This window comes from Lupinus angustifolius, chromosome LG12 (assembly GCF_001865875.1).
Source record: "Lupinus angustifolius cultivar Tanjil chromosome LG12, LupAngTanjil_v1.0, whole genome shotgun sequence".
In the NCBI taxonomy this organism is placed as follows: domain Eukaryota; kingdom Viridiplantae; phylum Streptophyta; class Magnoliopsida; order Fabales; family Fabaceae; genus Lupinus; species Lupinus angustifolius.
In genome coordinates, this window is record NC_032020.1 from 16,957,453 (window position 1) to 16,978,985 (window position 21,533).

The window sequence follows — 21,533 nt, forward strand, 5'->3', positions numbered from 1 at the left end:
TAAAATCATATAATCCTATATAACTATAATTAATAGATCTCACTTTAAGTTGGATATCATAATAAATACGAAAATTATAAAATAAAGTACATTGAATAAAAAACACTTTAATTCTCTAAAATAAAAATACAAATTTAATAAGAATGCAGGTCGACAGATAAGAAGTGTCTGTCGATACGCTAGTAATAATATAAAGGAAAAAGTTTACCAAACCCCTTAAACTTTATGTGATTTGCAAGTAGATATTGTAAACTATTTTTTCTTTCTAATTAATCCTTAAACTTTAATTATTGATGAAATTGGTCTCTACATACATACAATTTTAAATTACTAACAATAAAATTGGAGTTAAGACATTAATTTTTTTTTGGTGACACAACACATTAGATTTTGTAAGCATTAGACAAAGTGCTATTAATTCCACTCTACAACTATAACACTTTCATCCTTAGCTTGATTCATTAATTGAGTTTTGTGCTATCATATATGAGTTTAGTCTTTGTGGTGCACCTTGTTTTGTTCTCCAACTTGTAATTTCCTCTAGAGGTGGAAAACAAATGTGTCAAAAATTGAACCATTTCTTCAAACATCATTTTCTCAACTGATTTCCTCGGTGTTGAAATCACATGCAGTTGCATTCATCTTACAGTTGTATTCTCTTCCTTAGTCATGATCGCCATCTTTTGTTAAGCTTCCATGACTTATCTTTTTCAACCTCTAATACTATCTCTTTGTTTTGCTTCTCACTCTGTTTGTTTTTCCCAATTTCAAATTTAAATTGTATGTATATAGTGACTAATTTCATCAATAGTTAAAGTTTAAGGAGTAATTAAGAAGAAAAAATAGTTTACAATATCTACTTGCAAAACATCAACTTTTTAAAAAATTTTCCCTAATATAAATTTAAAGGTATGATGCTTCATTTAAACTTTTGCTAAGTGGCAGTTTTAGGCTTAACCTATTAATTGATTATTTTCAAAATATATAGTAAGTAGTGTAATGCACGAGATATAATTTCTCTATATTACTAAAAACATGTGATAGATGATACTTTTATTTAAAGAATTGAATATATATTCTATAAAAAAACACGACATTAGGCTTTGACCTTATATGAGAATTGCATTGTATTGCATTGCATGAATGAGTAGTGGCAATGGCATTGACCAAACTTTCCTGGTTTCTCTCTTTCTCGCATCCAATCCTCATTATTCGGAGCTCAACTTCCTCCATTACCAACCATCCTTTCTCATTCATTTCCCTTCCCCTCAAATTAAAAAAACAACAATCATAAAACAATATTCAATTTCACTACCCAGAAGAAAAAAAAAGAACCAAATTATAGAAATACAACTTGATTTGTTTACATGCTTTTTGAGCATTTTACCCTCTAAAACCAAACAAGAATGAATTTTTCTTGTGTAGCTGATTGGTAAAAAGGTACACGTACTCTTCCTTTTACCTTACCCCTAATTTTCATTTACAACTTTCCATCCATCCAAAATTTTCAATCCAACTGCATTTAATTTGAGAAGTTGAAGCATTTTTTAATGCAATGACAAAATGGCACTTGAAAGAGGTTGAGGACAGGGACAAATCATTGAGATTGAATTGAATTGCTAAGGCTTCTTTTTTCTCTGTTTCCATTTGTGATTTTCATAAAAAAATGTTAGTTTTGTGAGAATCAAACACACATTGGTGACTTAAATTATAATTCTTAATTTCAGCTTTTACATTTCATGTGTGTTAGCTTTTATTGCCGTGGGTGATAAGCATGTTTTCTTTGTACTACCAAATTAATCCATTTCGAGATGTGTGACTGTTCCAACAACCAACAAGTCGTGCTCAACTTCCCTATTTGGCAATTCATCATTCCCTCCCTTTCTCTCTCTTCTCTCACCACCTTTTCAACTTCTTCTTCTGATTCTTCCCAGTCCCTCTAGCTTTTTCCCATTTTATATTTCCTGAAAGTTCTATGATTTTCACCAAATTTGCAGTTGAGTTTGGATTTTTATTTTTTCCTTTCTTCTTTTTGGTTTCTCAAAATTTTGAAATTCCAGGTTGAGGCCGGGAATGCCTTTCATTCTTTTTTGCACTGGTTTAACTCTAACTTCAAATAAGGTTTTCAAGAGTTTGCTTAAATTTTGATCGGCTTCTTGATTGGTCTGCTGCACTTAAATAAGGGATATCAAAATTTTAAACTTCGGAAAATGTGAAATTTTAGCTTGTTGAGTTTTTTAGATAAGCTGAACTGTTGTGACTTGTACATACACGAATTCATGTCACCCGCATGCATAGTTGCATATACGAGTTTATATTAAAATTGAGGTATGTATGATTACTGAAACCACAATGTCTAAAGCTAAAGGCATTCCATAGAAAGATTGAGGTAATAAGATAGATAAGAAATTAAGGGTGGTTGGAACAATGTGGCATTTAGAAGGTTATACAGTTATACCAATACCAACTTGGTATTACGATGTGACCATTTCACTAGCAGCAGCAGCAAGCTTTACACTTTTTATTATTTGCATATTCATTATTTTCCAAATTGATATGCTATTTAACTGGTATAAATTAAAGTCATTAGTGATTTTTACTGTATCTCAGGGAACATGAATGCATTTACTTAGAGTTTAAAACCACAATCTGGCTAGGCTTACAGTTTTAGTTTTTATTATCATCCCATGTATACTGAAGTATCAATTAATGACATTAACCTTTTGTATCATATGTTGATCAATTTGTCTTCGTCACAAATAAAGTCAGTGGAAGCATTTACATTTCCTTTTTTCATCCACTATTATGTGGGCTTCAGCCAAAGAACACTTAGAGATTACCTTTCATGATTGATTCATGGCTTCCTTTCAGGGTAATTCCTTGCTAAATTCAAGCTAGGTTGTGGAAGAGCAGATAGTGGGAGAGTATCATGTCCATTTCTATTAGAGATTTGGATCCAGCTTTCAAGGGAGCTGGACAAAAGGCGTATCCTGCACTAGTTATCAATAATATATTGTACTATTTACAATTTATCATTTTTTCACCCTGACGTGAATCATTCATGGTTGCTGCTTCATTTGGTTCTATTATGTGTTTAGTTCTGTATTTGTTTGAAGCTTGTTCTCCTTAACCATTTACAGTGGACTTGAAATATGGCGAATTGAGAATTTTAATCCGGTTCTCATTCCTCAATCTTCGTATGGGAAATTTTTCACCGGGGACTCCTATGTAATTTTAAAGGTAAGCCACGTTTTCCCAATGTTTGATCATTCGTAGAATGCTTGCTTAATGTTGGTATTCATTGTTGGAAGAAGTTAGTATTTCTATGCGTTACTCTATTGCATGGAAATTGTAATTTTAAAACCCTATTGTTCCCATCATGGCAAATCACAATATTGGTAGGTAAATTTGTCCATAAGAGTTTCATTAGTAGAAGGTTTGCAACTTTGTCCACAAATGTTGTAACTTGTACTGTGATGTTCATTAGTAGACATGTCGGGTAGAACCACATTAAATTTGTGGGCGCGGTGTTTATGATGTGTTTTCTCTAAGTGCTAGTATTTATGTAAGCATGTGAAGAGGGGGATGTTGTATTCTCAACACAAACAAACGGGGTGTGGTATTTCAAACAAGGTTGGAGGGGATTTGCACTTACATTGTTCTTTGTCTTATATTGATTTTTGTGGATAACTGTTAATCCATTAGTTTTTACGTTTTCCACTTCTTGTGTTTGCTATATCACATAGGATGCATTGTCATTCATTAGTATCACAGTTTTCTTCTTTCTTATCCTCTCCATGTAGACAACTGGTACAAAAAGTGGTGCTCTGCTCCATGATATCCATTACTGGCTTGGCAAAAAAACCAGCCAGGTAAGTTTTGTTGTTTACACTATTCCCATCCCCTTGTTTAAGTTAATGTTTAATGTAGTTTATTTCTATGCAATTTTTAATTGATGATCATAACTATAAAATAGGATGAAGCGGGTGCTGCAGCCATCAAGACAGTTGAGTTGGATGCAGTTCTAGGAGGACGTGCTGTTCAATATCGTGAAGTACAAGGTCATGAAACTGAAAAATTCCTGTCTTATTTCAAACCATGTATTATACCTCAAGAAGGTGGAGCTGCCTCTGGTTTTAAACATGTTGAAGCTGAAGAACATAAAACAAGATTGTATGTATGCAGAGGGAAACATGTTGTACATGTTAAAGAGGCAAGTTTAATATTATTCCGTACCATTGACTCATTGAGGTCTGAATCTTGTATTGTGAACACTGTATAAAGATGCTACGCATGCATGGAAGCATTATTTTTCTGCTTGTTCATTTGCTATTTGTGTTGGTTATAGGTTCCTTTTGCTCGATCTTCACTCAGCCATGATGATATTTTTATTCTGGATACTGATTCCAAAATCTTCCAATTTAATGGTTCCAATTCATCTATTCAAGAAAGGGCAAAAGCATTGGAAGTTGTACAGTATATTAAGGATACCTACCACGATGGAAAATGTGATATAGCTGCTGTTGGTAAGTGTGAAGTAATTTTTAAGTTTTAAAAGCGAGTGCTTAGTATCACTAATTTGATGCATATACCTGAACTTGCATGCAGAGGATGGAAGGTTGATGTCTGATTCTGAAACTGGAGAATTCTGGGGTTTCTTTGGGGGCTTTGCTCCTCTTCCACGGAAAACGGTCAACGATGACGATAAGCTTGCTGATTCTCATCCTCCAAGGCTGTTGTGGTAATATGTTTTTCTAGTTTGCCCACTGGTATTTTGTTTTTATATTTGCACTTCAGTATTTTCCATTCTTCTATCAGAAAAATGATATTCGGATGAAATCATGAAAGCATTTATGTTTGAATGTGTTTGTAACCTTTTTCTTTATCCCCCTTGTCTGTTTTTACCAATGTAAAACTGTTACAAAATTTACTATTCTTTTATCCTGAAGTTCTATACCTTGATAATTCTGAGAATTTGAAAATAATGCTAATTATTGAGACAATTGTAATGTTGAAGATTACTACTTAATTGAAAAGTTGGATTCTATTATGTACTAGCAACAATGAAATTGTATGACTTTTCCAGTGTTGAAAAGGGGAAGGCAGAACCCATTGAGACCAGTTCTTTGACAAGGGAATTACTGGACACAAATAAATGCTATATTATAGATTGTGGGTTGGAAGTGTTTGCATGGATGGGCAGAAAATCTTCTCTAGATGAAAGAAAAAGTGCAAGCGGCGCTGCAGATGTAACACGTCTTGTTTCTTTCTAAGTATTGTTTTTTTAGCATTTTAGTCTAGTTTTAATGACTCTTGAATTTCCATTGACCAAAAAACAGGAGTTAGTAGGTGGCACTGGTCGCTCAAAGTCCTACATAATTCGTTTGATTGAAGGATTTGAAACTGTGATGTTCAAGTCCAAGTTTGATTCTTGGCCTCATACAACAAATGTAGCACAGGCTGAAGATGGACGTGGCAAGGTAGCAGGTTAGTTTTAATGAACTTTGCAGTTGTTATTTGCATGCATAAGTTTTTCCACCTTTAAATTCGTTTTGTCAGCATCTTTGACCAGACGGTTGTTATATTCTACTTTGTTTTCGGTTTATGACTTTCTAGCACTTCTAAAACGTCAAGGATTGGATGTCAAGGGTCTCTTGAAAACTGATACTGTAAAAGAAGAACCTCAAGCCTACATAGATTGCACAGGGCATTTGCAGGTATTCTACTAGCTTTTGTAGCAAATAATCTATTAAAAATGATATCTCTTGTTCTGCCTTCTTTAGTTTTACTTTTGTGGTCTTACTATGTCTAATCGATTACTTAAAATCAGTGAATCTTTAATAACCACAATAACTGTATCCTTGAAATTCCACCTGTCTCCCATTGTTGAAGTTTATGAATGGTTATCGTTGAGATGTTACCCAATATTTGTATTGCTTCATAAGCATATGATAATTAGCTTCCCTCAGAGAGTTCAGAAGATATGCTCTGTACTTCTTGTTATTTGGGTAGAGTTATTGTGGTACTTCATTTCCAAAACTGCTCTTTTGCTTCTCTTGTTAACAAGAGCTTTACCATAATGCACAGGTTTGGCGTGTGAGCGGCCAGGAAAAGGTTCTTCTTCCAGCCCATGACCAGTCAAAATTTTATAGTGGAGATTGCTACATCTTTCAGTATTCATATCCTGGAGATGATAAGGAAGAGCATCTTATAGGAACATGGATTGGAAACAATAGTGTTGAGGTGAAAATTATTCTAGTTCTTGCATATGTTTTTATTAAGATTTTTAATGTGTATATATAAATAATCTGTCTGCGAATATTCACCTGGAATTGAAAACCGTATCAGTGAATCATAGGTTATGTATGTAAGAACACTGTACATAGCATCCTCAATTGTTTGGGACCAGAAAACAGTTAATAAATGCATAACAGAATGTTTATGTAGTCTTGCTATAAGTTTGCATTACCCTGTGTTGGGATTGACTTAAGTTCCTAATTTGAAGATTGATGTCTATAGTTGCCTATTTTACTGGTAGATTCACATTTCGTAATTAATATTGAGATTTCTATATTTATGATAATGAGAAACATATGTGAGAGATACACAAGATATATCATTTCAGTAGGAACCTAGGAAAGTTATCAAAGTCTTGAAAACCAAGTAGTTTTGCTTGGCAAGTGGAGATGGTTACTTGTCAATCAAGTACTCCTGGGTTATAATTACTTGTAATGGGGAATTTGTAGAGTTACAAGAATGAGGTCTGTGAAGATTGAGAGGCCAAGTAGAGATGTAGGGGTAATGGTGAGAACATTGTAGGGAAAAGGAGACTGAAAGTGCCTTCAAACTGTAATCGTTATGATTGCAGACTTTTCTCATCCGTGGATGCCGACATGTTTGACCAATCCAAGTTAAACTTCGTTTGTTATTTGTGTGATGCTTTTCCCAAGAAGAGCTTGAATTCTTTACTTTTTTTGTTGAAAGTAGGAAGATAGAGCATCAGCTCTTTCAATGGCAGGCAAAATGGTAGAATCAATGAAGTTTATTCCCTCCCTGGTAATGTTTCTTCAAACGTGTTATTCTATTTCTTTAGAGATTGTCTTTGCTCACTGCACGAGTCCTTATTGATGTTATCCATGTGTAATTGATTGAAGGCTCGTATTTATGAAGGCAGTGAACCAATTCAATTTCATTCTATTCTCCAAAGCTTCATTGTTTATAAGGTTTGTAGGATTCTGATATTGTATAACTAACAAAAAACTTCACTCTTTTATGAATATAATCCCTTTATTTAACATTGGCCATTTATTTCATCTGTCTAGGGTGGACTTAGTGATGGATACAAGAATTACATCGCGGAAAAGAATATACCAGATGATACATACAGTGGGGAGGGCGTTGCATTATTCCGCATCCAGGGCTTTGGACCTGAAAATATGCAAGCTGTACAAACTGACCCAGTATGTCATTTTCTCTCTTATGGTGCCCATCTGTATCCAATCATTTTGTATCGGTAACTAACTTTTGAATATACAGATTGCATCTATGTAATCACAATTTTTTTCTTAACCAGGTTGCTTCCTCCTTGAATTCTGCTTATTGCTACATACTACATGACGGGCCTACTGTCTTTTCATGGTCAGGAAGTTTTACAACTGCCGATGACCAGGAACTTGTTGACAGAATGCTTGATTTGATAAAGGTCTGATATGTTCCAAGACATACTCAATGTGAGAAAAAAATTATTCCTAACAAACACCAAATGGTTTTTTCGTCGACAAAAATGTTAGACAAGCATATGTTGAAGATTTTAATGGGACTAAGGATTGAGTTGCTGTATATACATGTTGGATAAGCAGCTAAAACTGGCTGAGATTTTATGTTTCACTATTGAAAAGGTTAAATATACTGATTGTTGCCAAATTTACTATAGCCAAAAATAGGATTGGCTCTGTTGTCCGGGTTCAGGTATCAATCCCAGCAGGCAGCAGTTCCCTCAAGCCATAATATCCAGCTAAATTCACCAAAATAAAAAATATGTCACTGGTTATTAATTAAAACATAATATCCTTGCTGATTGTCTGCAGCCGGATTTACAATGCAAACTACAAAAGGAAAATGCAGAATCTGAAAAGTTTTGGGAGATATTAGGAGGAAAAACAGAATATCCCACTCAAAAGATTGTGAGAGATGCTGAAAATGATCCTCACCTTTTTTCTTGCAACTTCTCAAAAGGTAATGATGAATTTCCTGTCAGGTAGAATACTTATCTGATCTTCACCTCCCCATACCCCACTCTTTCTCAAGGCAAATGGCTGACTTGCTTATGATTCTTTTTTATGCCTGACTGGCCAACGTGCAGGAGAAATAAAGGTGTGTACACTCACTGATCTATTATATCCTATTGGTTAAAGTCACTGTTAATATGCATGATTTTGGATTTATCCTTGGTTCGAGTGCATGTTAAAGAAGTTCTTGGCTTTTTAAATATCATTTATAATGTATTAAGTTGCACTTCATACTAAAAAAGGCTAAATGATGCAATCCATTCTAAGCACAAGTTATGATATATTCAGTAGGATTGAGAAGCAGCTAGTTTGGTCAAACTGATTATATTGGAAAAAACATAAATTGCAGTTCGTAAGAATGATGATGAGCAATGAAAAACTAAAAGACAGGGACGACATAAAGTTCTGGAATACACTTTCCCCAACATCAGCACTGCTTTAAAAAAAAATAAGGATGGAAAGATGCATTCTCACATTAAGTTATTATAAGGGCATTCAGTGTGTGTCTGATAATTCAGTTATTATGAGTTCTTGATAATAACTTGTTGAAAAGATTTCTGACATGGATGGCAAAGGTGTTAAGTCAAACTCATATAAGTAGTTGGCATAATAACAGCAAAATAGAGGAAAAAAGACTGCCAACCTGACCAACATAAAAACATCATGTCACTAACCTCTAGTTTTGATTAAACAACCTGATAATCTTATGCGATATGGTTATGGCCATTTTGGCTTCCTTTACTGGCCACTTTTTTTAATCCCTCAACTTGTAATAAAAGCATATTTTGTATAGGAATCTTAAGGGTGAATTGACTGATGTGTGATTTACTGTTGTGTGCTATACTTTGCTTATATTAAGGGTGAATTAACTGAAGCAATGTTTTCAGGTGAAAGAGATATACAACTTCTCTCAGGATGATTTGATGACGGAAGATATTTTCATCTTGGATATTCACTCGGCAATCTTTGTATGGGTTGGCCAGAAGTTTGATCCCAAGAGTAGATTGCAAGCTCTAACAATTGGTGAGGTATAACTGGTTTTTCTTTAGCCAAAAGCTATTGTCATACAGTCAGACTAGTATAGTTTAGCTAGTAGTATTTTGAAGACTTCATTACCAATCTTCTTAAGACTTTGGTTAATTGTTCGGTCTTTAGTTCTTGATATGGATTAAACCATGACAACTCTTCAACATTAGAATACCATAAAAAATTTAGTAACGCATTTTCAGCATTTTTTACATCTATTAGTATTTCTGAAGTCAGTTGTACAATTCCTAACTAATTTTTCTTAAGTGAACAGAAATTTCTCGAGCACGATTTTCTTCTAGAAAAAGTATCTCGTGTAGCTCCAATATATATTGTCATGGAAGGCAGTGAGCCACCTTTCTTCACTCACTTCTTTAAATGGGAGTCTGCAAAATCTGCAGTAAGTTTCTCAATGTAACAGTGAAATGATATGACTTTAAAAGAATTCAATTGATTTAAAATTGACTATTGACAACAATTTCTTTGCCTTTGTGTGGGGAAGATGCTGGGAAACTCATTTCAAAGGAAGCTTACAATAGTGAAAAGTGGTGGTACTCTACCTTTGGATGTAAGGCTATTTTCTTTCTTCCTTTACAATCTTGGATAACTGCTTTGATGATTCTAATGTACTTTATATATCAATCAATCAATTGATTTGAACAAAATCTTATTAAAAACACAAGGTCTTCATATTAATATTTTTATCATATTTGCATTTGTCTGTTTGGTTATTGAATATGTGATACATTATCAGAAACCCAAACGAAGAGCATCTGTAGCATATGGGGGAAGGTCTAATAGTCTTCCAGAAAAATCCCAGCGTTCGCGCAGCATGTCTGTCAGTCCTGATCGTGTTCGTGTGAGGGGAAGATCTCCAGCCTTTACTGCACTAGCAGCTAATTTTGAGAATCCTAAAGATAGGAACCTTTCAACTCCTCCTCCAATGATTAGAAAACTCTATCCAAAATCTATGTCACCAGATTCAATTAAACTTGCTCCTAAAGCCGCAGCGATAGCTCAGCTTACTTCTACTTTTGAACAGCCACCATCAGCACGAGATACTTTGATACCTCGGTCATTGAGAGGTATGGAATAAAAGATCAGTTCATTGATTCCTCTCCTTTGAGATTTGATGTTAGCATTAGAATTTTGCTTTAGTGAATAATGCCTTGCTATTTGGGTTGTTATGATATGAAGCGAGTTCAGATGCCTCCAAATCAAGCCCCAATAAAAATGAGCAAGACGAAGATTCTATGAACAGCAGAATAGAATCTTTTACTATACAGGAAGATGTGAAAGAGGGTGAATCTGAAGATGATGAAGGCCTCCCAGTTTACCCACATGATCGCGTTAACACAGCCTCTGAAGATCCTGTGACAGACATTGATGTGACTAGACGAGAGGTATAATTAAATTGCCTCTCATATTTTGTTTCTCTATAGTCTTTGGAAGTTGCGTAGTTCTGACTTGTTTGAGCATGATCATGATGCATGCATGCAGGCATATCTATCAGTGTCGGAGTTCAAAGAAAAGTTAGGAATGGCTAAGAATGAATTTTACAAGTTGCCAAAATGGAAACAGAATAAACTCAAAATGGCTGTTCAATTGTTCTAAGTCTTCAAGTACACTATGCCTTGTTTGACAGGCTCAGGAAACTTGCTATCTGTTTTGCAATGACAAACAGAACTTATGGAAGTGAAAGGGACACAGATCAGGTTTTAATGATGAAGAGAGAAACTAGAGATTAATCACTACTCCACTTTTGTTCGATGGTTTCTTGTTAATCATTCATATATTCAAAATTGTTTTGGTAAAGCAATTGGGCTTGCAATACTTAGGTTGTATTCATAATTGAGGATAATGCTTAGTGTACAGCAGAGTGTAAAAGCCACTCAATCCGTTATTTTCTTTGGAAATAAAAGTGTTATTATTTTATTATCATAGTTGTTGTTATTACTGATTTACTATTGCTACTCAAATTCTTGTTTCATGTGAACTTTTTCTTGGTTATATTGAAGGATCAGGCACTTGAACAAGTGATGGCTGTTTCTTGTAAATTTGTTCCTCCTTCTTGCCTCACTTTAATAGCTCATATGCAATGTAAGTAAGTGTATAAAGATTTGTACGCAGATAATACATCATTTGTCGTTAATTTGTATTAGTTATATCTAAAAGTCAATAATGATTAAATATAAATGATAGATGATACATCAATAATGTAAAAAACTCTTACATTGTCATTGTATACAATTTTTTCTCTAATAAAACTATGGTCTCACTGATCATATGCATCAAGGGGTGTTGTAGCATAAGAAGATAGTACTTAAATATATAAGTCTTCCCAAATACAAGATTGGCATAGGTGTTAAAAGAAATCAACCAACTTAAATTTAATCACTTCTTTATTTACATGGCTCCTTCACAGTCCTTAACATTAATGTTCTGAAAAAGTTTAGTCTGAAAGGAGAAGAAGGGTGTTGCTACTTGTCAAAGGTGGTAACATGCAATTGAGTTGGTAATCTCCAAAATATGAATAAACTACCAGGGTTGGCATTCCATAACTATAAATAACAGGAATTGTCATTTACATTTGAAAAAGATGAAAGAAAGATCAATGTCTCTTTCATTGTTTGCTTCATTGACTTTTAAAAATGTTTTTTTATTATTAAAAGTTTAAAAAGAATACAACTTTTATTCTTCTTGGAATCATATTTGATTAAAAATATTTATAACTTTCAAAAAGAATCATTATTCATGAATATAGAAAAATAATTACATTTGCGTCTCTCATGTTTTAAGAAAAAATCAATTTGCCCTATGTACACTCTAAAAAGGTTAATGTTGTAAACTTTATTTGAAGTCATGTATAAATGGATCTTAAGAAATCATAGTTTTCACATCCATAAGAATAGTTACAGATTACTAACCTTTCCCTATGGCGATACGATCCTCCATTTAGTTGTTGTTTGGTGTTCTTGGTTTATAGAGTAACTTTTCTATCTCCTTCCCGTTCTTACTATGCTCTTCCTTAAGTGATGGCTGATAGAACAATCTTTATGGGCAGAGATAGAGACAATGTTTATGGTCCTTTTTCTTGTTAGTATAGTGCTTCCATCAAGCACTATATATAGACTCTTTTCCAAGAGTCTTAACATTTCATTGATGACTCTTCATCCAAAAGTTATGTCATGAAACAATGAAATGATATATCCATTCATGTCACAAGAGGCATATTTCTTACAAATGTTTCTTCTTCAATGTTGTCCTTTGACATCACCCAAATTGTTAACAGTGAATGCTTAACCTTTTTCACATAGTGTGGAATGTGGATTCCTTGTTTTCATGTGAGTGGTGTCATTTGAACTTCTAAAATGTTCAATAACATTATGGGTTTTTATGTAGAGACTAGGGACCAAATTAAAACTTGTATAGAATACTATAGAGGCAAATAAAATTTTAACTAAAATAATAAAAAAGTTGAATTATCTTCACATTAGTTATAACTTTTATACCTTTTTCCGATAATCCAATAGCCCCACAAAATATTCTAAACTCAGCATATTGATGCTTCACCCAACTTATTTTATTACTTTACTATACAGCAACACCATCAAAGTTTTAAGAATAGAACATATTGTCTCAACTCGTGTTGGATGTTTCACATCAATGATAATGAAGCAAAAATAGTAATAATAGTGATAATGAATGTTTAAATTTTTTAACTGACATGTGATGTTGTTTTCGTGGACGCATAATAACATATGAGTCAAGATTTGAGACATCGCATGTTTGTTCATGTTGTAAAGGGCTTCTGGTGTTAATATTGCCTCAATCATCCTCTGATTCCTCCATCGGTAACAATATAACATATTTATATAAGTAGCCAGAGTGTCCATTTAACAAGTCATTGTTGTTACCTAATTAATCATTAATCATTCTCCAATTATTGTCTTTTTTCATAGTTCATACCCTTCAATTTTAACCCATTTGGTTAATAATTTATTCATGCTAAGTGTACATTTTATTGTTGGTCCATCTCAAGGTGGGGTCAGGTAATGATAAATAAACATATAAAAGGGTCATAGATGTTAATTAGAAGCAACACAACTAAGTCATGGTTTTTACAACAAAACATGCCCAAATGTGGAGCAGTTAGTACGTTCTGCTGTGATACAGAAGTTCCAACAAACCTTTGTGACTGCTCCTGCCACTCTTAGACTCTTCTTCCATGACTGCTTTGTGAGGGTCAGTATCAATTCTTCATCACTTTCATTCTTTTATTATGTATATATAATTAAGTTAACTTACCTTGCTTTCAGTGAGTTCAGATACTTTTTATAACAATTATGTATATGCTCAATTTTGCATTAAAATTTTACCTTATATATGTGCATAGAGGTGTAAATGTATACTCAAGAATGATACTTTTGACAATAACTTTCAGGTTTATAGTACAAAGTATCGATATTTTATATTATTATAAAGCTGAAAAGCGATCGATGTCTACACTTAAAATGTTCCTATAGTAAAATGTAAATACTCTTTTGAAAAGGCTATTGATTGATGTTGACAAACCTTGTTTCTGCACATGCAGGGTTGTGATGCATCTGTTTTGCTAGCATCCCAAATGCTGAGGCAGAGAAGGATCATCCTGATGATATCACACTTGCTGGTGATGGCTTTGACACTGTGGTTAAGGCCAAAGCAGCTGTTGATAGGGATCCTCAGTGCCGAAACAAAGTCTTGTGTGCTGATATACTCGCTCTAGCTACTAGGGACGTTGTCAATTTAATATAATTTCATTTTTTTTGTGTCTACCTAGTAGGATAAAGGCTTGATTGTCTTTGTTGTATTACTTTCATTTCTCCATGAAATTACGGACCAAGTGACCATTAATGCTACTTAGTTTTGTTGCACTTTAACTTTAAGCTAATGTTCACAAACAATTAAGTTTGATATTTCATAAAGTGAAACTATTGGGGGTTGTTATAGTCATGCATACATTCATGCTATACATATTTAACTACTCTAACTATACTCTTAATACTGATTGACATTACAGTAATCATAATAATAACAATCACATAATTGTATAATGCAGGTAGGGGGGTCAATTTTATAAGGTTGAATTAGGAAGGCGTGACGACTAAGGCCAGTGTTCAACGCCATCTTCCTCACCCCGAATTCAATTTGGATCAACTTAATTTCATGTTTAGTACCAATGGCCTCTCCGAGACAGATATGATTGCATTATCAGGTAATTTTACTAGCACAAATTTGATTCAATATTGTACTACTTGAGAAAGAATCCTAGTCAAAAATCTGAGTCCTTTTATTTTTTCTCAAGAAGCCTAAAACATAACATGTTTTAATATGTTAGGTGCACATACAATTGGATTTTCTCACTGCAACCGCTTCTCGACTCGAATTTACAACTTCAGCCCGAGAAATAGGATTGACCCAACATTAAATTTACAATATGCACTCCAACTTAGACAGATGTGCCCTCTAAAAGTTGATCCTAGAATTGCCATAAACATGGACCCTGTGACCCCTCAAAAGTTTGATAATCAATACTTCAAGAATGTGGTTCAAGGAAGAGGTCTCTTCACTTCTGATCAGGTGTTGTTTACTGATGCAAGATCAAAGGCAACAGTCAACTTATTTGCATCAAATGAAGGAGCTTTTCAGAGTCTTTTATTGCAGCTATTACTAAGTTAGGAAGAGTAGGTGTTAAAACTGGAAATCAAGGTGAAATTAGGATTGATTGCACCAGGCCCAACTAGAAAAATAGCATAAATCATTGCTTTATACACTTTTTAGTACATTATTTTACCAAGTCACAACTCATACACTTTTGAAAATATAATTTAAAAACAAATAACCATTAGAAGTTATTTAAAAAAGCATGTGTTAGAAAGAGTGTATTGTAGACATTATGAAAGTAAGATTATCATTCATTTATATTACTTTTTTGAAAAATCAATAATTATTAAAAATAAATAGTGAATGATAAACTGACAATATATAAAACTCTTACGCTATTAGTGCATATATTTTTCTCAAAAATAAACTCATTTTATGAACATAATACATATAACGATTTTATTTTCAACTTTTTATAATCGATTTAATATTATAAATTAACATTTTTACAAAATAAAAGTTTTACATACTAAAAATAATATTATTTTTGATAAATTGGAAACTAAAAATATACTATATTGAAGCTTTGGTATTCAAAGCACCTTGTAAGAACATCCTATACAATAAATTTGAGGTAGTTGCTAACCACCATAACTTATCAATCACAAAGTGATCATATGAATTGTAGGCCACAGAACTAAGAAAAGGGAACTTTCATTTCACTCATGTAGTTTTGTTTTGTACAGTGAGCAGTGGTACCTCGTGCAAACTATACTTGATTATATATTTAGTGGGAGTAAGATTTATTCAGAATATACACAGAAGGAATGTGTCACTTGCTATGCATAATAACAAAAGAAAAAACTTCCATATAAAATCTTATTTTCTCTCCTAAAAGAGTCCCAATGTCGACATTATCTGATGATAGCCACCTTAATATTGTGACATGCGAATAAAATAGAGAACATAGATTGAGGAAACAAAGCACAGAGGCCATAACCATATGAAAAGGAAAGACTGAAAGTACATTCTATAGATTTTGCATTTTGAACTTCTGTAATTTACATAGTTCTTGACTTTGCTTGTATTTGGGTTGGCACCCTTGTGCTTATTTAATACATTCATTTTTCAAAAAAAAACATTCTATAGAAAAATTAGTAAAACGCAGACTAAGAGAGTTATATTACAGTCTTAACTCTCTCTACCTAATAAGCATTTATATAGCTAAGTCTTCTCCTTGTCTCTTCTTGTTTCAAGTATGCCACTAAATATATGATTTTCTATATTTAGATAGTTAAGTCCCTCTTTCTATATATGATTTTCTAGTGTTTTTCAGAGAGTGTAATGCTGTTGGATTGTATCAATGTCGAGACCTTTCAGCTTCACCACAGACTCAACATGTCCCTTAAGTGTGTGAAGCTCACGAAGCCTGTAAGAATAGTAGAAAAGAAAGAAATTTCATGTATTAATTCCAATGAGAGAATGGCTCTGAATGCAATGCAACAAACAGAGAAGCATGGAATGATTCTTTTTAAGTCAAGGGTGTGTGATTTCTTACCTTGCAACGTCAGCTCTTCTCTTGGCTTGCTCAGCAATCTCACTGAGTTCTCTATAACTACTCTTTTCATTGAAAACATTGGAAGATTCTGGTGGTGGAAGTCCATGCAAGGTTCTCTGAGCCATTGCCCATTGTGCTTCCCTCTCCTCTTTACCATAGTCTTTCTTGGTGGTAAATGCAGTCTGACATACATTTTGAAATAACAAGTCAATATTTATTCTCAAAAATTGTAAACATTCATTAAAAATGACGGCCTAATGCACGAAGCTTCCATTTAGTATGGTCTGGGGAGGGTATATATACGCAGTCTTACCTCCGCAAGCGATGAAACTGTTTCCAGCCTTACCTCTTTACTATTAACATTCATTAAAGGAACAACAAATAATAATGAACAAATACCTTGTTTTCTATCATGTTTACCCAAGCTTTGCCACTCAATATGTACCGGATGGCAAACTTCATTAAGTCAAGAGGAAAATAAAAGATAATACTATAGAGCCAGATGACTCCTGCCCAACCCCATCCAATTCCTTTGACCTTTGCAAAGCCCCAATCCGCATATACTGCTATAAGTGTAGCAACCTACAAGTCCATAAGCTCAAAATATTATGAGTTGTAGAAAGAAATGATTAATAATTTGCACCATATTTCAGTTGCATGACTACAACTCTTGTTGCTTATCAATTTATCTGGTAAACTGTTGGGGCTCATGTGGTTCATGCCTGATTAATAGTATTCTGGGCCGGAGCAATGAACCTATTTGAAGTGGCTCATTTCGTACCCGAAAAGGAATAAATGGAACTTCATACTTACCAGCTGAGCAATAAGGAAAGCACCCATTAATAGCAATCCAGGGCGTTCAACAAAGGACCAGCTTCGGGAACGGGTTACAAATATCAAAGCCTGGCTAACTATACTGACTTGTAGATACAATGCAGACATCATTTCCTCATGAGTCAGGTGCCTAACGTTAAATTTTTCCTGCAACAATAATCAAGGGTATTACATATTTTATCCAAAACAACAATTTGAAATGTACATGCTGGAATAATGGCATGAGAGTTTAATATTTCTTACCGGGAAGAAAGAATTTTCTCTCATTGCCCAGAAAAATATGACAGTCATCAATGCCAAGTAACTTCCAAGAACAATACCAGTAGCAAATATTTCTCTCAGTTTCCAGCTATCAGGCAAGGGAGATGGCTTCACTCTATCCTTTGAGATTGTCATGATTGTTCCTAAAAGTATGACAGTTATTTTGTCAGATCTATGTTGTCAATCATCATAGGCATACACAAATTCAAGTCTATTCCAGAATTCAGAGTAATATTCTGCCAAGAGCTTTACCGTCGTTAAGAATGGCAATAATCAAAACCATAAAAGGAGAGAAATCAAATTTCCAGATCAGTGCAATGAGCATGAAGCCAAGCTGCATTTAGAAATAAAGAGAATCCAAACTGGTGAATATTCATTGATTCCTTGATGTAATGATTTACATATAGTCATAACTCATAACATTAGTATCCACTTACCACTATACGGATAGTTATAGATACTGCATAGATCTGAAATACAAACAAAACGAAGCAAAATGTCTTAATTTAGGGACAAGTAGAGTGAAGAATTATATGTTTATGAGGTACGAGCAACAAACCGTGTAGTTCTTCATTCTTTGGAAAATTGCCCTGCTAGTTAAGACTGCACTAATAATAACACTCAATCCAGGTTCTGTCAATACAATATCAGAAGCACCTCTTGCAGCATCAGTAGCATCATCAACAGCAATTCCAATATCAGCCTTCTTCAAAGCAGGAGCATCATTGACACCATCTCCGGTCATTCCACAAATGTGTTTTCTCTCTTGCAACTTCTTTACAATTTCATATTTGTGCTCTACAGGTATAAAAAAGACGATAATAACATAAATAGTAACTCTATCATTTCAAAAAAACATAATAGGGAAAATCGGCAGCACAAACTGGGAAAGAGTATGAACCTGGAAAGACTCCAGCAAATCCATCTGCCTTCTCAATCAGCTCTTCTATTGGAAGCGCAACAACACTTGCATCTTTGTCTTGACCAAGCAAGGACGAAGATGGATACATATTTGTTCCCATCCCAAGTCTTCTGCCAGTCTCCTTGGCTATGGCAAGTTGATCGCCTAGAGAACAGAACAAAAGGCACGATATTGATTTGAGCATGTTTGACAATAGATAGTAATTTACAGGATAGGTATTTTTTTTGCTTGGGGAATAACTGAGTGAGAATAGTTACCAGTAATCATCTTGACATTTACACCAAGATTAAGAGCTTTGCGAATAGTTTCAGCACTGTCATGTCTCGGGGGGTCAAATAGTGGCAACAAGCCAACAAATTGCCATGGAGTACCAACACTTTCTTTTGTTTTCTCAGGAACTTCCTATAGAAGTAGAACAGAAGAATCAGAAGGGTAGTGTCAAAAAGAAATGTAAAAGTTTCAACAGACTTCAAACATGAAGAGAAGCTATAAAACCTGTCTAGCAATAGCCAATGAACGCAACCCTCTCTCTGCAAACTTGTCAATGATAACATGAGCCTTCTTTGCAACATCTTCCCTGAGGTTACATAGGGTAATGATCTGTTCCTCCAAAAAAAATATTAGCATCCAGAGTGACAATAAAAATCACTAATTCAGATAGAACTGAATCATGAGCTTACCTGTTCGGGAGCACCTTTGCTTGCCCGGTGCCAATTTCCATCAGCATCAATGTAAGTCAAAGCAGTTCTTTTGTCAACAGGATTGAATGGAAAGAAGTGCACTTCTTTTATCCCAGCCCTAGCCTGTGCAAAACACAATTTGTTCAATATAACCTGTTTCATAAACAATTTTCAAAAAAAGAACTCGATAATAGAAATTAGTAAAACTAAAAGAAGTCAAACCTCTTTTGGGTCAGCAAGCATTCCAACAATGGCACCATCTATGGCATCCTGGTTTTCAGTCCTGGAAGCTCTTGCAGCAAGAAGCATCACATGTTCTTTGTCCACTCCCTTTGCAAAGACCTCAATCAAGTTCTTGTCCACACTGAGCTTGTTAAGGGTGAGTGTCCCTGTCTTGTCACTGCAAAGGACATCCATACCAGCCAATTCTTCAATGGCAGTCATTCGCTTGGTGATAGCACCCTGCTGAGAGAGCCTGTGAGAACCAATGGCCATTGTCACAGACAACACAGTGGGCATAGCAATAGGAATTCCTCCAATCAAGAGGACCAAAAGGTTATCGATTCCATCTCTATACTTCCGGCGCTGAATTGGGTACATGACTATGATCTCAGCCAACATACCGATTGCAATGGAACAAATACAAAAGTTTCCAATTGCTGTAAGCACTTTCTGGAAATGTCCAACCTGGTTGGTACTATCCACCAAGTGAGCAGCCTTCCCGAAAAATGTATGGACACCGGTTGCAATGACAATAGCTTCAATTTCTCCCTGTTTACAAGTTGAGCCTGAGAAAACTTCATCCCCGGGATTTTTAGTCACAGGGAGTGACTCTCCCGTCAAAGCAGATTGATCAATCTTCAAAGGATCACCCTCAAGAAGACGAGCATCAGCAGGAACAATGTCCCCTAGTTTGATGCTTATGATGTCTCCAGGGACTAGAATTGCAGCCTCTTCCTCACTCCATTTACCATCTCTAAGAACCTGCAAGAAACAAAGTCAGTATTGAACAGTCCTTAAAACAAGCTTAAACTTGTTAGTTCTAATTCTAATTGCTCGAGCAGTTCAAATTTCAAAACCAACGCCTTTGAAGTTCATAACCATTACTTTCACGAAGACCTTTAATTTTTTCTCATTAACAGCTCATCACTTTTGCTTATCTTCAGTCATAATAGACATGCACTCTATTTATAGGCCTCATTAACCAAACATATCTTTGGAATAAAAAGCATCTGCAGTTATAAAACAAAGAAACAAACTATAATTTATTTACCTTTGTCTTGGGAGCAAGACCAGCCATAAGAGCAGCAGCAGCATTTCCAGCATTGTTTTCTTCAATGAAACTGATGGTAGAGTTAATCACCAACAAGCAAACGATACCAACAAAATCTTGCCAATCAGGGGGCTTTCCATCACCATTTGCAAGAGCAATTGCCATAATTGCTGCAGCTTCCATGACCCATGACAAGGGATTCCACATGAACCCAAGAAACTTTAGAAATTTGCTTTCCTATTTCATCATAAGTATTACCAATCAGTAGTTGTATTAAGTTATTTTATCTTAAAGATATGTTAGACAATGGAATCATATAGAAGGGTGGGACCTTTTTCTCTTCTAGCTTGTTTGGTCCAAATATTACAAACCGATTGGCTCCTTCGGTCGAAGACAAACCTTCTTTGGTGCATTTCAATTGCTCGAACACTTCATCAATAGGAATACGTTCCTGAAAACAAGTGATATAACAAAACTGGATTCATTAACACATTCCAAGATACACTCACTCTAGCATCTTCCACCTTAACGAATAGTGCTGCAACTTGAATCATTTTTTAAATCCCATTTAGAATTTTTTTTTTTCTTATTTGGAAGATTTGTGAGTGCAAGTGTATCTAGCTTTAATCTATTTATGTTTATATATGATTGATGATGTAAATGAATCATAAAGAGCTTTCATGTTCTTTGTTTTTGTCCCGGATATAGATTACGGTAGATCAATTAGATACATATATTTGAGACCGCATGGGCAAAAGAAAATACTACACCACAATAATATAAAACTTCAAAAGAATAAACATTTTAACAAAAAAAACATATTCTAATAAAAATTGACAAGAAATTAAATCAGGAATAGCCATATTAAGGAAATTACACTGACAAATATTGATCAAACGAACATTTTTAAGTTTCAAAAGAGGATGCAAATTTATTTTAAAAATCTTTAAGTTTCCACTTCAAGGTTGATTTTGATTACTACAAATAGATGTATAAAATATATCTACCCACTGATCTCCCAAAAATATACATATATATATATATA

At 34.3% G+C, this 21,533-nt stretch overlaps 2 protein-coding genes and 1 pseudogene across 3 annotated transcripts; 2 read left to right on the forward strand and 1 right to left on the reverse strand.

Annotated features, from left to right (window-relative positions):
• LOC109361546 (villin-4-like) lies at window positions 1,098-11,267 on the forward strand. Of its 2 annotated transcripts, none has more exons than XM_019607032.1 (23): window positions 1,098-1,440; window positions 2,872-2,985; window positions 3,141-3,240; window positions 3,804-3,872; window positions 3,977-4,213; window positions 4,349-4,526; window positions 4,609-4,741; window positions 5,087-5,249; window positions 5,340-5,487; window positions 5,617-5,717; window positions 6,088-6,243; window positions 6,988-7,056; window positions 7,155-7,223; window positions 7,323-7,460; window positions 7,574-7,702; window positions 8,088-8,235; window positions 8,363-8,373; window positions 9,176-9,316; window positions 9,589-9,714; window positions 9,817-9,882; window positions 10,069-10,399; window positions 10,512-10,717; window positions 10,815-11,267. In XM_019607032.1, the coding sequence occupies exons 2-23, from the start codon at window positions 2,930-2,932 to the stop codon at window positions 10,926-10,928; spliced, it is 2,889 nt and encodes a 962-aa protein (XP_019462577.1). In that variant the 5' UTR covers window positions 1,098-1,440; window positions 2,872-2,929; the 3' UTR covers window positions 10,929-11,267. The 2 variants fall into 2 exon arrangements, with proteins under 2 accessions (XP_019462577.1, XP_019462578.1); XM_019607033.1 differs by having other exon boundaries at window positions 10,521-10,717.
• LOC109361933 lies at window positions 10,988-15,231 on the forward strand (annotated as a pseudogene).
• Window positions 16,246-20,944, reverse strand: LOC109363071 (plasma membrane ATPase 4-like). Its single transcript, XM_019609245.1, has 15 exons — window positions 20,820-20,944; window positions 20,489-20,725; window positions 19,438-20,199; window positions 19,216-19,338; window positions 19,031-19,135; window positions 18,793-18,937; window positions 18,515-18,679; window positions 18,173-18,411; window positions 18,051-18,083; window positions 17,866-17,947; window positions 17,596-17,756; window positions 17,332-17,499; window positions 16,918-17,100; window positions 16,519-16,700; window positions 16,246-16,389 (listed from the first exon to the last, which is right to left on the reverse strand). The coding sequence occupies exons 2-15, from the start codon at window positions 20,693-20,695 to the stop codon at window positions 16,293-16,295; spliced, it is 2,652 nt and encodes an 883-aa protein (XP_019464790.1). The 5' UTR covers window positions 20,696-20,725; window positions 20,820-20,944; the 3' UTR covers window positions 16,246-16,292.

Bases quoted from the DNA above. Each gene is read 5' to 3' on its own strand.
- LOC109361546 (XM_019607032.1), top strand. From the start codon at position 2,930: ATGTCCATTTCTATTAGAGATTTGGATCCAGCTTTCAAGGGAGCTGGA. The intron at 3,873-3,976 runs GTAAGTTTTGTT...ACTATAAAATAG, and splicing joins TTGGCAAAAAAACCAGCCAG to GATGAAGCGGGTGCTGCAGC. The intron at 10,718-10,814 runs GTATAATTAAAT...GCATGCATGCAG, and splicing joins TTGATGTGACTAGACGAGAG to GCATATCTATCAGTGTCGGA.
- LOC109363071 (XM_019609245.1), bottom strand. From the start codon at position 20,695: ATGTGGAATCCCTTGTCATGGGTCATGGAAGCTGCAGCAATTATGGCA. The intron at 20,200-20,488 runs GTAAATAAATTA...TGTTTCTTGCAG, and splicing joins GTCTTGCTCCCAAGACAAAG to GTTCTTAGAGATGGTAAATG. The intron at 19,339-19,437 runs GTTTGACTTCTT...TGTTTTGCACAG, and splicing joins TGCTTGCTGACCCAAAAGAG to GCTAGGGCTGGGATAAAAGA.